This window comes from Anolis sagrei, chromosome 5 (genome assembly GCF_037176765.1).
Source record: "Anolis sagrei isolate rAnoSag1 chromosome 5, rAnoSag1.mat, whole genome shotgun sequence".
NCBI lineage: Eukaryota > Metazoa > Chordata > Lepidosauria > Squamata > Dactyloidae > Anolis > Anolis sagrei.
Window position 1 is genome coordinate 177,206,809 of NC_090025.1, and position 14,535 is coordinate 177,221,343.

A 14,535-nucleotide genomic window follows, 5' to 3' on the forward strand; every position below is an offset into this window, starting at 1 on the left:
ATTCCTTGAAAAAGCCATGATGTGAGAATTAGGAAAATCAACCTGTACTGCTCTCCTTTTCTGGACATCAGAGTAGATTGGACCTAAGGTTTTCAGTCAAGTAAAAGGGCCATGGCAATAGCAGTATGAAGAAGAGGGCCACAATGAAGAAAATTTTCCCCAATCCTTTCCCAAACTTGGAGCTCTGACTGCAGTGGACTGCAAGGTCTCTTTGTGTTTGATGGACCTTCCTCTTGCATCTTCTAAAGGCTATTTATCAAATCCCTACATCAGCTCATATTTACCTGGAGTAAGGGATAGGGAATACAGCTTTCCCTCGCTACTTCACGGTTCGCTTTCTGCGGACTTGCTGTTTTGCGGGTTTTTGTCTCCCAGTTTATGAATGGTTACCGTTGCACAGAGCGGCATTCCAATCCCACCTCCTGGCAACGATGGAGTTTGGAAGTAGGTTTCATCCTCCCCTTTGGGAGAGAGGCAACCAATCAATAGAGATTGCAAAGCAAAGCAGAGATAGCTAGCAAAAAAAAAGTGTGCATTGCCTTTAAATCTCTCCTCGCTTCTGCCTCACCCTTGGAATGTGATATATATATATATACACACACACATACATTTCCCTACTTCATGGATTTCCACAGGTGGTCCTTGAACGTAACACTCGTGATAAGTGAGGGAATACTGTAATATCTGTCCGAATGTATCTCCCTCTATGAACCACCAGAGTTTAAGATCATCGGGGGATGCCCAGCTCTTGGTCCCACCTCCCTCGCAGGTGCAATTGGCATAGACGAGAGACAGGGCCTTCTCAGTGGTGGCCCCTCAGCTGTGGAGCTCCCTCCCCAGTGATGTTAGATCAGCCCCCTGCCGTCTGACCTTCTGCAAGAGAGTGAAAACGTGGCTTTGTGACCAAGCCTTTAGAGAACTTGTGCAATAGATAGACTTGGAATAATGTGCAATGACCATTGGAACGGCCTGGATTACACTTGTGAATTATGTGTTTGACTCTGAATGTTTTGTTTTTAAATGTTTAAAATGTTTAAAATGTACTTTTAAATTATATTTTAATTAAATGTTTAAAATGTACTTTTAAATTATATTTTAATATTTATTTAAGTGTAAATTGTGTTTTAGGGCATTTAATTGTTGCCTGGATGTAAAGCCATCTTGAGTTCCCTCTGGGGTGAGAAAGGTGGGGCAGAAATGCCGTAAATAAATAAATATTAGTATGAAGGCAGGACTGGGGTTAAAGTGATCTATTCTGGGGTGAGGTTCAGAATAGACCTCAGAGTTTGAACAAACCAATATTTGGGTTGCTGTGAGTTTTTCGGGCTCTTTGTGCTGGTCAATGACCGTAATAAAGTTTCGTATCTTACTGGTTTTTGGGCTGTATGGCCAGCAGTTTTCTCTCCTATCGTTTCACCTGCATCTGTGGCTGGCATCTTCAGAGGTTCTGTTGGTGGTAAGGCAAGTGCAGTGTATCTATTAGGGTTATGCAATCGATAAAAAATGTTTCAAAAGCCATTATTAAATTTGGGGGGGGGGGGGGGAGGGCGCACCGGCACTTAGTTTCTAAATTGTTTCTAAAGTATTGTTCGTGAAAATTTCATTATGATAAGTCAGTCAGTGAGGGTATCTGCATAGAGGTTGCCTGGCAACCCCGTGTTTTCCCATCGTGAAACCCTTTGACAATACAAACTGGGCTGTAGCTCCAAGGGCCTGCCTGACAGCATGGCCAATAGCCATGCTAAAAATGATTTGGAAGGCTATTATAATCTTCCCCCACTCCTTAGTGCTGCTTCTTTCTAATCTCCCCGTTTTTTGCCACTTGGCCAGACTGAATTGGCTATTTTAGCATGAATGTTTGGTTTTAAATTCAATCTTACTTTCTACAAGTTTGAACTTTGACATCACACGCACAAAAAAGACTCAAACGCAGGGAACACTCGCTACAAGTTGATATCCCTTGCTTGTGTTTCTTTAACAAGGTTTCAAGATCTACTTACACATTTTAAAGGGAAAAAATGTGCAGATCTTGAGCAGTAACTCAACTGCAAAAACTGCTCCTGACTCTACTACAGTTTCCCTCCTTTACTTCTAAATCCCTTTTATGAAGAAACGGGACTTCTGACATTTTCAAATTCCGGCTTCAGTTGATTAGCCCTATGTTGTCTTTCCTGCCTCAATGTGCTCCCTATATACTGTCCTTCTCTACAGATTAGTTCCTATCATCATCATCATCATCATCATCATCATCATCATCATCATCATCATCATCGTTTTTGTTGTTGTTACTGTCCTTCTCTACAGATTAGTTCCAAATGTTGTTGTTGTTGTTGTTGTTGTTATATCTATACCCCTCTTTAGCTCCCCAAAAGGTGGTGCAGCGGATTAAACTGCTGAACTTTCGAACTTGCTGACTGAAAGGTTGGCAGTTTGAATCTGGGGAGCAGGGTGAGATCCTGCAGTAAGCCCCAGCTTCTGCTAACCTAGCAGTTTAAAAACATGTAGATCAATAGGTAACGTTTCTGTGGGAAGGTAACTATGCTCCATGCAGTCATGCTGGCCACATGACCTTGGAGGTGTCTAGGGACAACACCAACTCTTCGGCTTAGAAATGGAGATGAGCACCACCCCAGAGTTGGACATGACTAGACTTAATGTCAGAGGAAACCTTTATTTTTATCTCCTTCCACTTGTTACAGACTTTGTCCATGTCAGTTCTACAGCCTTCATTCATGGCAGCATCAGAACTAGGAAATAATTACAAATAACATTGATGTTGTCGTTTGCTTTCTAGTCACTTCTGACATACAGTGACCCTAAAGCAACTCTATCACAGAGTTTTCTGGTGCTGAGAATATGTGGGTTTCATGGCCAAGAGGGAAATCAAACTCTGCTCTCCAGAGGCATGATCCAATGCTCAACCATTACACTGCACTGGCTCTGACAAATAACTAGGCACCTGTAACCTATTGATTTCTCTCCACAAAAAAATGTATAATTGCACTTTTGCAATTATTGGAAGGTTTTGATCAATTCAAAATTTCAACAGGTGTTGCTTGTTTCCTGGTTGTGAGGCATTTAATGCCTATTGAAATTCCCTCTTGAATAAAACCATTTTTTTTTGTCGTGTCAGGAGCGACTTGAGAAACTGCAAGTCGCTTCTGGTGCAAGAGAATTGGCCATCTGCAAGGATGTTGTCCAGTGGACGCCCGGATGATTTGATGTTTTTTTTATCATCCTTGTGGGAGGCTTCTCTCATGTCCCTGCATGAGGAGCTGGAGCTGATAGAGGGAGCTCATCCACCTCTCTCTGGATTCGAACCTGCGACCTGTCGGTCTTCAGTCCTGCCGGCACAAGGGTTTAACCCACTGTGCCGTCAGGGGCTCCATTAAAAATATAGAAGCCGTCTCCAAATTTCACCCTTGCAACCCTGACTTCACTGTGTTTCAACTGTAGTTTAATGAGGGATGATTTCACTCTTTTTTTCTGTGTATCTGTGACATTTGGCCACTTTATCATTGTGGATTTGCTTTGCATAGCTCAGGTAATTCTCCATGCTGTGTTTATACTTTGTTATGGGTGCTGAGGTGAGGAAAAGAAGGATAGGAGGACCATGTTCTTTATACCACATGCCAGTCTGTCCAATGTCATTCTTTGTCTGAATGTTTTTTTCTGTAGACGTCTTGGAAGACGTCTATCATTAATTTGCAACTTTGGGACTACATCAACAGAATATTCCTATAAAAGACTCAGGCTAATAATGCTCAAATCGTGGCAGACCGAGGAGTCTGTTCCACCCGCCATGCTCTGCTCCATCGGAAGGACAGAGGTGGTGTATTCAGATAGTGGCAGATCTGCACGGGAGCAGTCTGGTCACTTTGGGGCTTCTTTCTCAAGGGAAGAGGAAGAAGTGCGCTTTTGGAGTTTTAGATTTTGTGCAGGGAGTCAGGTTCTGCTGTATGGAAAACAGAGGTCTGGTCCTTGGCACTGTTCTTCGGGAAAGAAGTTTTGGCATTTCAGTGTTCTGAAGTTATGGCGTTATGGAAGTTTTGGAACTATGCGTTGGCAGGCTGCAGGAAAGCAGGGTCTGGCCTTACAGGTGCTTCTCCAAGGAGGGAGAAAATGATATGGTAATATTTGGATGCATGTGGATGAATGCATGTACATGTGTGTGAATGTTGAGTGAAAATGTAATTCCCCTATGTTTGTTTGTTAACCAATGTAATTGTGAATCCAATGTAGTTGCATAGAATCTGTATGTCTGTATGTCCAATGTCATTCTTTGTCTGAATGTTTTTTTCTGTAATCTTATATACCTTCTCACACTGGAAATTGCAATAAAAAGAACCTATGCTTTAAAATCATTGAAAAGTCATTCATGACAAGTCAACAGTTTTAGATAGATAGATAGATAGATAGATAGATAGATAGATAGATAGAGATAGATTTTTAGTTGGTTGGGAATCTGGAAAGTAAATAATTACTGTGTTGTTGAAGGCTTTCATGGCCAGAAGCACTGGGTTGCTGTGAGTTTTCCGGGTTGTATGGCCGTGTTCCAGAAGCATTCTCTCCTGATTTTTCGTCCACATCTATGTCAGGCATTCTCAGCGGTTGTGAGGTTTGTTGAGAGTAAAGACAAAGATCCACTCAGAGGAAAAGTGTTCTTACCATACATTAAGGGAACGACTGACCGCATAGGGAAGCTGATGAAAAAACACAACCTATAAATTATCAACAGACCCACTAAGAAAATCCCACAAATGCTATGTTTAGCAAAGGACAAGAGGGATCTTCTCACCTCTGCAGCAGTCTACCATATACGATGCAGCTGTCTACACAGGGACCACCAAATGCAGCGATGCCCAAACATAAATCAAGGAACATGAAAGGCTAATTCAGCCAGGGAAGTCAGTCATAGCAGAGCACCTGATGAACCAACCTGGACACAGCATATTATTTGAGAACACAGAAATGCTGGACCACTCTTAACAACTACCATGTCAGACTACACAGAGAAGCCATTGAAATCCACAAGCACGTGGACAATTTCAAAAGAAAGGAGAAAACCATGAAAATGAACAAAATCTGGCTACCAGTATTTTAAAAAACTCTAAAATCAGGACAGTAAAGAAAGAACAACACCCAAAAACAAGGGAATTCCAGACAAGAAGCAATCGGGGCCAACTAATCACCTCCCAAAGAAGGATTCCACCAGGCAGCAATCAGCCAGGCTTTGAAGCAGCAAGGCCATTGAATGCTAATCAAGGTGGCCAATTGCAACATTCACACTGGCTTCAAACAGACAAGAGTTCCTGGGTTGTTGTGAGTTTTCTGGGCTGTATGACCATGTTCCAGAAGCATTCTCTCCTGACATTTCACCTGAATCTATGGCATCCTCAGAAGTTGTGAGACAAGAGTTCTGGACATTCCACAGATATATAAACCTCACTTGCCTAGTTTTCCAACCTCTGAGGATGCTTGCCGTAGATGTGGGTGAAACGTCAGGAGAGAATGCTTCTGGAACATGGCCATACTGCCCTGAAAACTCACAGAAACACAGTAAATCATTACCCTTAAAGCATGTAACAGCATCAGGAAGTAAATACTATAGGGAGAAGGGACTTGGAATTATTGCTGGAACAGTACCAACTAGTTACTTTAAAAAAAAGTAATTTCTAACCTCTGGATGATGCTATGAACATTTTAGGTGGTTTCCCGGCACTTGTGTTAAAAAGTATATTAACATCCTTGCTGGATTTTAGCAGGTTTCCATGACGACCTCTTCCTCCTTTCTCTCTGTCCATCCTCGTTGATTTTGGAGTTATCTTGCTGCCATCAGAGTAACAGAGATCTCACACGAGAGGCAGGTCTTGAGAATATTCACAACAATATAAATGCCTTCCATTGAAGGATGGCTGTTTTCTGAAAACTAAAAATCTAATTTCTGCCTTGGATTTGATATATTTTTGTGTTGAAGCTGCAAATTACCCATTTTCAGCAGCTAAAGAAACTTTGCTATTATATCGCCGTTGAGAATGGAGGTAGCTCAACAGTAAAGTCTCGGGAAGGAGAGAGAACAGAATAATTGGTAGCAGCAGTTTTGTGCTATGTATACCTCGAAGAGTTCAAGGCTTGGCTGCCTAAATTTATCCTGACAATCGAAGTGGCAATGTTGGAGGAATCTTCTGAATAATGCATTTTGCCCCAAGAAAACATCCGGCTTCTCTTTTGTACAGAAATCAAAAACCAAACCTGATTTAAAGTATTATTTCCATCTTTCCTCCCCTACGAGGATAATGAATTGCACTGTTTCTTTCGGGTCTTTTGCTCTAATTATGAAGGGAAGCCAACTCTTAGTGTGAATGTCTCAGATTTCGAATTGATGGAGGAATTGATTATTTAAAAATAAAATAAAGCGGGCCGCCCCTGTGAGCATTTTAATGAAATTCAGCTTTCTTTCATAAATAATGCAGCACTTGGCGCTTGATTAGATGAAGCGAGGAGGACTTTGTGCCTAATGAGATACAAAGCAAAAGAGATATTGCTTGCAGATGGTTGCCATTACGGGTGACATATACAGTGTGGTGTGTAGGCCTGTGCATGTGTTTTGCGAAAGAGACTCCAAATTGGAAGACTGTATTTCATAATAAATACAGTCCAGCAGGATAACATGCAGGCAGGCATTTCTGCTTTGCTTAACACTGAAATCATTTATTAGAATGAAGGTTGTATCCTGAACCTTAATTCACAATCACTTTGGATCATCCCACCTGTCCCCAATTCATCCTTTGGAATAGAGCTGCAGCCAAAGGAAAAGTCAAGGGGACAGAAACCAGTCTTTCTCCCCCAGGCAGGTTTTGCTTCATGTCTTGATTTTGAGCAGCTGTGGAAATAAAGTGGGATTTGCTTTTGCAAGACTTTCCCATATGATACACCTAACTATGGATCCCAGTGGCGCAGTAGTTTAAACTGCTGAGCTGCTAAACGTGTTGACCGAAAGGTCGCAGGTTTGAATCCAGGGAGCAGCATGAGCTTCTGCTGTCAGCTCCAGCTTCTGCCAACCTAGCAGTTCGAAAACATGCAAATGTGAGTAGTCAATAGGTACAGCTTTGACGGTAAGGTAACGGCGCTCCATGCAGTCATGCTGGCTGCATGATCTTGGAGGTGTCTATGGACAACGCCGGCTCTTCGGCTTAGCACCAACCCCCAGAGTCGGACACAACAGGACTTAATGTCAGGGGGAAACCAAATTATGGACCAGGAGTTGGTATCATAGAATCCTAGAGTTGGAAGTGACCTTGTGTGCCATCCAATCCAGCTCCCTGCCAAGAAGCAGGAAAATCTCATTTAAAGCATCCGGTCTCTGTTTAAAAAACTCCAGAGAAGGAGCCTCCACCACACTCTGGGGCAGAGAGTTCCACTGCTGAACAGCTCTCACAGTCAGGAAGTCCTTCCTCATGTTCAGGTTGAACTTCCTTTCCTGTAGTTTGAAGCCATTGTTCTGCATCCTAGTCTCCAGGGCAGAAGAAACAAGCTTATCCGTTCTCCCTATAAGTTCCCCTCACATATTTATACACGGTCCTCATCTTGTCTCCTCTCAGCTTTCTCTTTAGGCTAAACATGCCCAACTCTTTAAGCCACTCTTCATAGGGCTTGTTCTTCAGACCCTTAATAATTTTGGTTATCCTCCTCTGGACACATTCCAGTTTGTCAACATCAAGACAGGGAATAGCTTTTTCCTAGAATGGGGATGCATCATTAGAAAAGGTGACATATTAGATGGGATGAATGATACAGTGTGCATAATTGTTATGTGACAGCAAAAATCTACCATGCTCCTTGCTATTTGTGTGTTGTCAACTGGTCCAACGGGCAGCAGCCAGACTTCTAACTAGAGCAGCATACAGGGAGTACACAACTCCTCTGTTGCAACAGCTCCACTGACTGCCCATATGCTACCAAGCCCAATTTTAAGTGCTGATCTTGGCCTATGAAGCCCTAATGGTTCTGGTGCAACTTATCTGTCTGAACGCATCTCCTCCTATGAACCTACTAGAACTTTAAAATCCCACCTTCTTCGCAAACGCGATTGATGGGAACGAAAGACAGGGCCTTCCCAGTGGTGGCTCCTTGGCTGTGGAACTCCCTCCTCAGCAATATCAGGCAGGCTCCATCCCTTCTGGCTTTCAGAAAAATGCTAAAGATTTGGGTTTGCACACAAGCATTTGAAGAATAAGTTACTATGGATTTTGACATGGTCTGAATTAAGAATTTGAGCAAGGTTATTGGATAAATGGAACTATGCACCCTATATGTTTTTAATTTGTATTTTATGTGTTTTATTGATTAATTATTAATCATTTAAACTGTGGGATATGTTTTTACTGTTTATTTTGGTTTTTACTTGCATTGAATTCTTGCCGAAGCTGTAAACCACCTTGAGTTCCCTCGGGTGAGAAAGGTGGGGTAAAAATGAAGTAAATAAAAACGAAGTAAATAAACTTGTTCAATCATCAAATGGGTTTTAAATACATTTGAAAAATACCAGAAATGCCTCAAAATAACCTCCAATACAATTGGAAATATATTGCCCATTTTCATTAAGAATACTTTAAAAAAGTGATGTTGGTTTTCATTACTCAGATAACAAATGGTTACTCATTCCCCATGACTATGACATCCCAATAATGAGATAAGAAGTTGGAGGTTGGCCTCGTCAGGCATAATCCAAGACTCCCTCTCCTTGGAGACCATGCCCTCTGAGGAGCAGTGTAGAGAGCAGATATAATTAAGACGAAAACTAAACGAAAGCTCAAACACTCAACTAAACACAACACTACAGCATTAAATTAAATCAATAAGCACTAAATAATTAAAACACTAAATGCTAACTAAGACACAAATGGGCTGAGATCCCCAATCCGAACCGTAATGAGAGCCCCCTCCGGCAAAAGAAGATACATTACAGGCAGTCCCCGAGTTACAAACATCCAAGTACAAACAACTCAGTTACAAACTGAGGTGATACAAAAGTAAATGGGAGAAATCTACCTCCAGGAAGGGAAGTTTACTCCTGAAAGAGTTGTCATGGGGAAAAGGTGTCTCAACTGAAGTTTTCTCACCAATCTTTGTTTCCAAAACAAGCCACATTTTTCAAAATCCAATGATCACAGGGCCAGAAAGTGAGGTAAAATATTCTGAACAGGAGTATTGACAGCAAAATAAACACCACAAAAGGTGTTAACCCATCCCTATGCTATCCAAAACTTGCATAGTCTTTTACCTATGTTCACAGCCATCTTGGATGGCTTCAATCAGCTTTAATCCCATATTTTAATCAATTTTAACTGTTGCTGATTTCATCCAACTGTGTGTAGAATCAATCAGCTGTTGTTAATCTTATTAAGCTTGCGTATTTTGTACACTTCAGAGCAAAAAAGGGTCTTTGGACCATACAAATTCAACTTAAGAACAAACCTACAGAAGCTGTCTTGTATTCTAGTAACCATTGTCACACATTATTACGTTGTTGGGTTTATTACTGCTCAAAAAGTCCATAAACTATTTTTAATCTTTCAAAAAAATCTTCAAGTGGTGTACTCTTTAAAACTCATATTCATTTAACAATTGACTCTAACTTGGCAACCTAAATGATCTATTTTAAAGTGTGAGCAAAAAGTATTTTTGCTGCTACAGTATTGTCATGCACGGAGAGAGCAGTCCATTTATGCCGACCAGTTCTTTATCCATGGGACTTATTTCCCTCCCTGCATTTTAATTACTGTTTTATTTATTTATTTAAATTTATTTAAAACTTTTATATCCCGATCTTCTCACCTCCGTAGAGGGACTCAGACTGGCTTTACACCTTTCTAGGGCTACATTTTGCTGCTGGTGCTAGTTTAGTTTTATTATGCACTTCCGTGGTTTTACCCTTGCTTGCAGATTATTATCATTAGGGCTTTTGTGTGATATAGATTGTTGTATTTTGTTATTCTTTGTTTTGCACTGTACCTGCAAACTACCCAGAGAACGAAAGGGTTTAAAAAGAAGGTTCGACAGCCTAACAACAATAACAACAACAACACCTTTATTTTTACATCCTGCTTCCGTCTCCCTGAAAGGACTCAGGGTGGCTTAAACGGCAACAAGCCTGATCAACATAGTTAAAAGATAACCCTTAAAATATGCAACATTCTCTTTATTTTCATGTATAAGGCAAATACTTGAGTTGGAATAACTTTAGGAGTTGGAAGAGAGATGGGATGCTGGAAATACTTGTATGGTTTTCCTATAATACAGAAATCCGTTTCCTTTTTGTTCTGCAGGTTGTATCCCCGTCATGCAAGTGCCCTGAACAACCTTGGGACGTTGACCAAAGACCTTGCAGAGGCAAAGGAGTACTACAAGAGGGCCCTTCAGCTCAATCCGCAGCACAATCGAGCCCTCTTCAATCTTGGAAATCTACTCAAGTAGGTTTGCATTCTTCTCAGATATTCCGCAAAGGGCTGGTTAAACATCTGGTCATTCTTTTCTATGGTGAGCTTTTGGAGGTACTACACAGGTTGAGTCTTGGCTCCCATTCCAAGACCCAACCACTGTAAACCTATTAATTCAATGGAATTTATGTATGTCTTCACTTAAGTTCAGTAGTTCCCCCGGTGACACAATGAGTTAAACCCTTGTGCTAGCAGGACTGCTGACTGAAAGGTCGATGGTTCAAATCCAGGGTCCGAGGGGAGCTCCTGTCTGTCAGCTCCAGCTTTTCAGCGGTGACATGAGAGAAGCCTCCCATAGGATAGTAAAACATCCGGGCATCCCCTGGGCAACGTCTTTGCAGAAGACCAATTCTCTCACACCAGAAGCGACTTGCAGTTTCTCAAGTCACTCCTGACATGAAAAAAATAGTTCATGCAATAACTCTAGTATCAATCAACAGTTGGATGTAGGCCTCTATTCCTACCTTATTCATCACAGACAACTTCAGTAATCATTGTGGGGTTTAGTACTGACCTAGTGAGCTCATTTATATAAATTAAAATATATTGCTGAATGTTATTCATTTTAGTTATAGGAAATTTTTGGAGCAGACTTCAGGTTTGTTCGTGTTGGCTTATGCAGTCTGCTTTTACAGATAAGCATATTAGTCTACAGAAGCAAGAACAACTTAAGTTTGGCAGGAGAAATTTAAGTTATCTGTTTCCAAAAGAGTTGGTAGGTTAATCTGTTGCAGAAAAACCAACAAATAATTATGTGGAACCTGAAAGATTAACAAACTTATTTTGGCTTGGGTTTTCCTAAACTAAAGCTCTTAATCAGATGTGTGGAGAATTAACCAGAAACACACACACAAAAACATGTTATGGGGTGGTGTTAGGGAGATTACAGAGTGTCTGATTGTTGCCCTACCTTATTTTCTTCTCTCCTTGATCCCTATAGGCTTCATGCCATAATTTCTTAAAAATCAGAAGTTACCTTACGGTCACTTTTGATTTTCACGTTTTTCTGTTCAAGACCTTTTCTATAAGGAAGAGGTAAGAACAGGAATGAGATGGCAAATCACACTCTCTGGGGGCCTCTGGAGATGTGATTTTGTTTCTAATCAGGCATGTGTTTGAATGTATTGCAATGGGTGGGCCCATCAAGTCCACAAAAGTGCCACATTTATTTATTTATTTATTTTTATTTATTTTTTGCATTTATTGACCGCCCCTCTCAGCCCGAGGGCGACTCGGGGCGGTGAACAGCAACAAAAAGACAGTGTACAATAAATCACGACAATACAAACCAGACAAATACAACATAACATATACTTATACTAAAAATCCGCTTCGTCAAGTCCTGGGGTCATAGCCAAAATTCATAGTCCTAGTTCATTCCAGTGTCGTTTCAAGATACACTCAGTTGAAGGCCTGCTCGAAGAGCCATGTTTTCAGGCCCCTACGAAAGGCCATCAAGGAGGGCGCCTGTCTAACTTCAACAGGGAGGGTGTTCCACAGCCGGGGGGCCACCACCGAGAAGGCCCGCTCTCTCGTCCCCGCCAGACGTGCCTGTGAGGCAGGCGGGACCGAGAGAAGGGCCTCCCCGGATGATCTCAAGGCCCTCGTGGGCTCATAGGCCGAGATGCGGTCTGCAAGGTATTTTGGGCCGGAACCATTTAGGGCTTTGTAGGATAACACCAGCACCTTAAATTGGGCCCGGTAGCGAATCGGCAGCCAGTGGAGCTGGGACAGCAGGGGCGTTGTATGCTCTCTGCGTCCTGCTCCCGTTAACAACATGGCTGCCGCGCGTTGGACTAGCTGAAGCTTCCGGGCCGTCTTCAAGGGCAGCCCCACGTAGAGAGCGTTGCAGTAGTCGAGGCGGGATGTGACCAAAGCGTGTACCACCGTGGCCAAGTCAGACTTCCCAAGATACGGGCGCAGCTGGCGCACGAGCCTAAGCTGTGCAAATGCTCCCCTGGTCACCGCTGAAACCTGAGGCTCCAGGCTCAGCGATGAGTCCAGGGTCACACCCAAGCTGCGAACCTGCGCCTTCAAGGGGAGTGCGACCCCGTCCAGCACAGGCTGTAACCCTATACCCTGTTCGGCCTTGCGACTGACCAGGAGTACCTCTGTCTTGTCTGGATTTAGTTTCAGTTTGTTCGCCCTCATCCAGACCATTACAGCGGCCAGGCACCGGTTCAGGACTTCGACGGCCTCCTTAGTAGCAGGTGGGAAGGAGTGACAGAGTTGGACATCATCTGCGTACAGGTGACACCGCACCCCGAAACTCCGGATGATCTCACCCAGCGGCTTCATGTAGATGTTAAACAGCAAGGGGGACAAGATGGAACCCTGAGGAACGCCACAGGTCAATGGCTGTGGCGCTGAACAGGAGTCCCCCAGCAACACCTTCTGAGTACGACCCTCCAGAAATGACCGGAGCCACTGCAAAGCAGTGCCCCCAAGACCCATCTCTGCAAGGCGCCCCAGAAGAATACCGTGGTCGACGGTATCGAAGGCCGCTGAGAGGTCCAGGAGCACCAACAGGGACACACTCCCCCTGTCTAGCTCCCGGCGCAGATCATCCACTAAGGCGACCAAGACCGTCTCGGTACCATGTCCCGGTCTGAAACCAGACTGTGCCGGATCCAGATTATCCGTGTCTCTCAAGAATACCTGGAGTTGTGAGGCCACCACGCTTTCCATGACTTTGCCCAAGAAGGGAAGATTGGAAACAGGCCGAAAGTTGTCCAATTTAGTGGGGTCAAGTGATGGTTTCTTCAACAGCGGCTTTATAACAGCCTGTTTTAGGCTCGCTGGAATCTTGCCTTCCCGAAGGGAGGCATTAACCACCACCGTTACCCACTCGGCCAATCCCCCTCTGGCCTCCTTCAGAAGCCAGGATGGGCAGGGGTCTAGGATGGACGTGGTGGGTCTCATTCCTCCAAGTATCTTGTCCACATCCTCGGGTTTCACAAACTGAAAAGAATCCAACAAAATCGGACAAGCAGGTGCTTGTGTCACATCCACAGAGACTGCATCTAATGTGGCGTCCAGCCCAGAGCGGATCAAAGCGACTTTGTCTGCAAAGAACCGAGCAAATGCTTCACAGCGCGCTGCCGAGTTGTCAGGGCTCCCACCTGAAGTAGGGGGAGTTAAAAGACCTCTGACAACCCGAAACAACTCCGCCGGACGGTTTTTTGCAGACGCAATAGTGGCCGCAAAGAAAGTTTTCTTTGCGGCTTTTATTGCCGCGGCATATGCCCTTAAAAAGGACACAAACCGTGTTCGGTTTGACTCGCTTGGGTCTGAGCGCCACACGCTCTCTAGAACCCTCTTCCTTCGCTTCATCGCTGCCAGCTCCTCAGTGAACCAAGGGGCTGGTTTAGCTCGGTTACTCGAGAGGGGACGTTCCGGAGCGATCTTGTCAATAGCCCTGGTCATCTCCCCATTCCAGAGAGCGACCAAGGCCTCAACATGATCACCTACCGCGGCGGCGGGAAACTCCCCAAGAGCCGTCAGGAATCCACTCGGATCCATTAGCCTCCTGGGGCGGACCATCCTAATGGGTCCTCCACCCTTGCGGAGGTTAGGGGGCGCAGTGAGCCTAAATCTAATCAGGAAGTGGTCGGACCATGGCAACGGAGAGATAGACAACTCCTCCACACCGCCACCCTGCTCCCATCCCTGGCAGAAAACCAAGTCCAATGTGTATCCAGCACAGTGGGTGGGGCCAGTTATTCGTTGGGACAGCCCCATGGTTGCCATGGCGGACATGAAGTCCTGAGCCGCACCTGTGAGGGTTGCCTCGGCGTGGATGTTGAAGTCCCCCAGCACAAGAAGCCGTTGGGACTCCACCGCCAGGCTCGAGACCACCCCCGCTAGCTCAGGTAGGGAGACTGTAGTGCAGCGAGGTGGACGGTACACTAGCAGAATCCCTATTCTGTCCCGGTCACCCACCCTCAGGTGGACGCATTCAAAATTTGTGGTCTGCGGGATGGGGCTCCTGGTTAGATGGATGGAATCTTTATAGACCACTGCGACACCGCCTCCC

The 14,535-nt window shown here is 44.1% G+C and overlaps 1 protein-coding gene across 1 annotated transcript in view; it reads left to right on the forward strand.

Moving 5' to 3' along the window:
- Positions 1–14,535, forward strand: part of TMTC1 (transmembrane O-mannosyltransferase targeting cadherins 1) — a 222,348-nt gene that overhangs the window by 169,396 nt on the left and 38,417 nt on the right. The window contains exon 12 of the mRNA XM_060776763.2: positions 10,329–10,472. Within this exon, the coding sequence (XP_060632746.2) occupies positions 10,329–10,472 (144 nt within the window). The remainder of the gene's footprint in view (positions 1–10,328; positions 10,473–14,535) is intronic.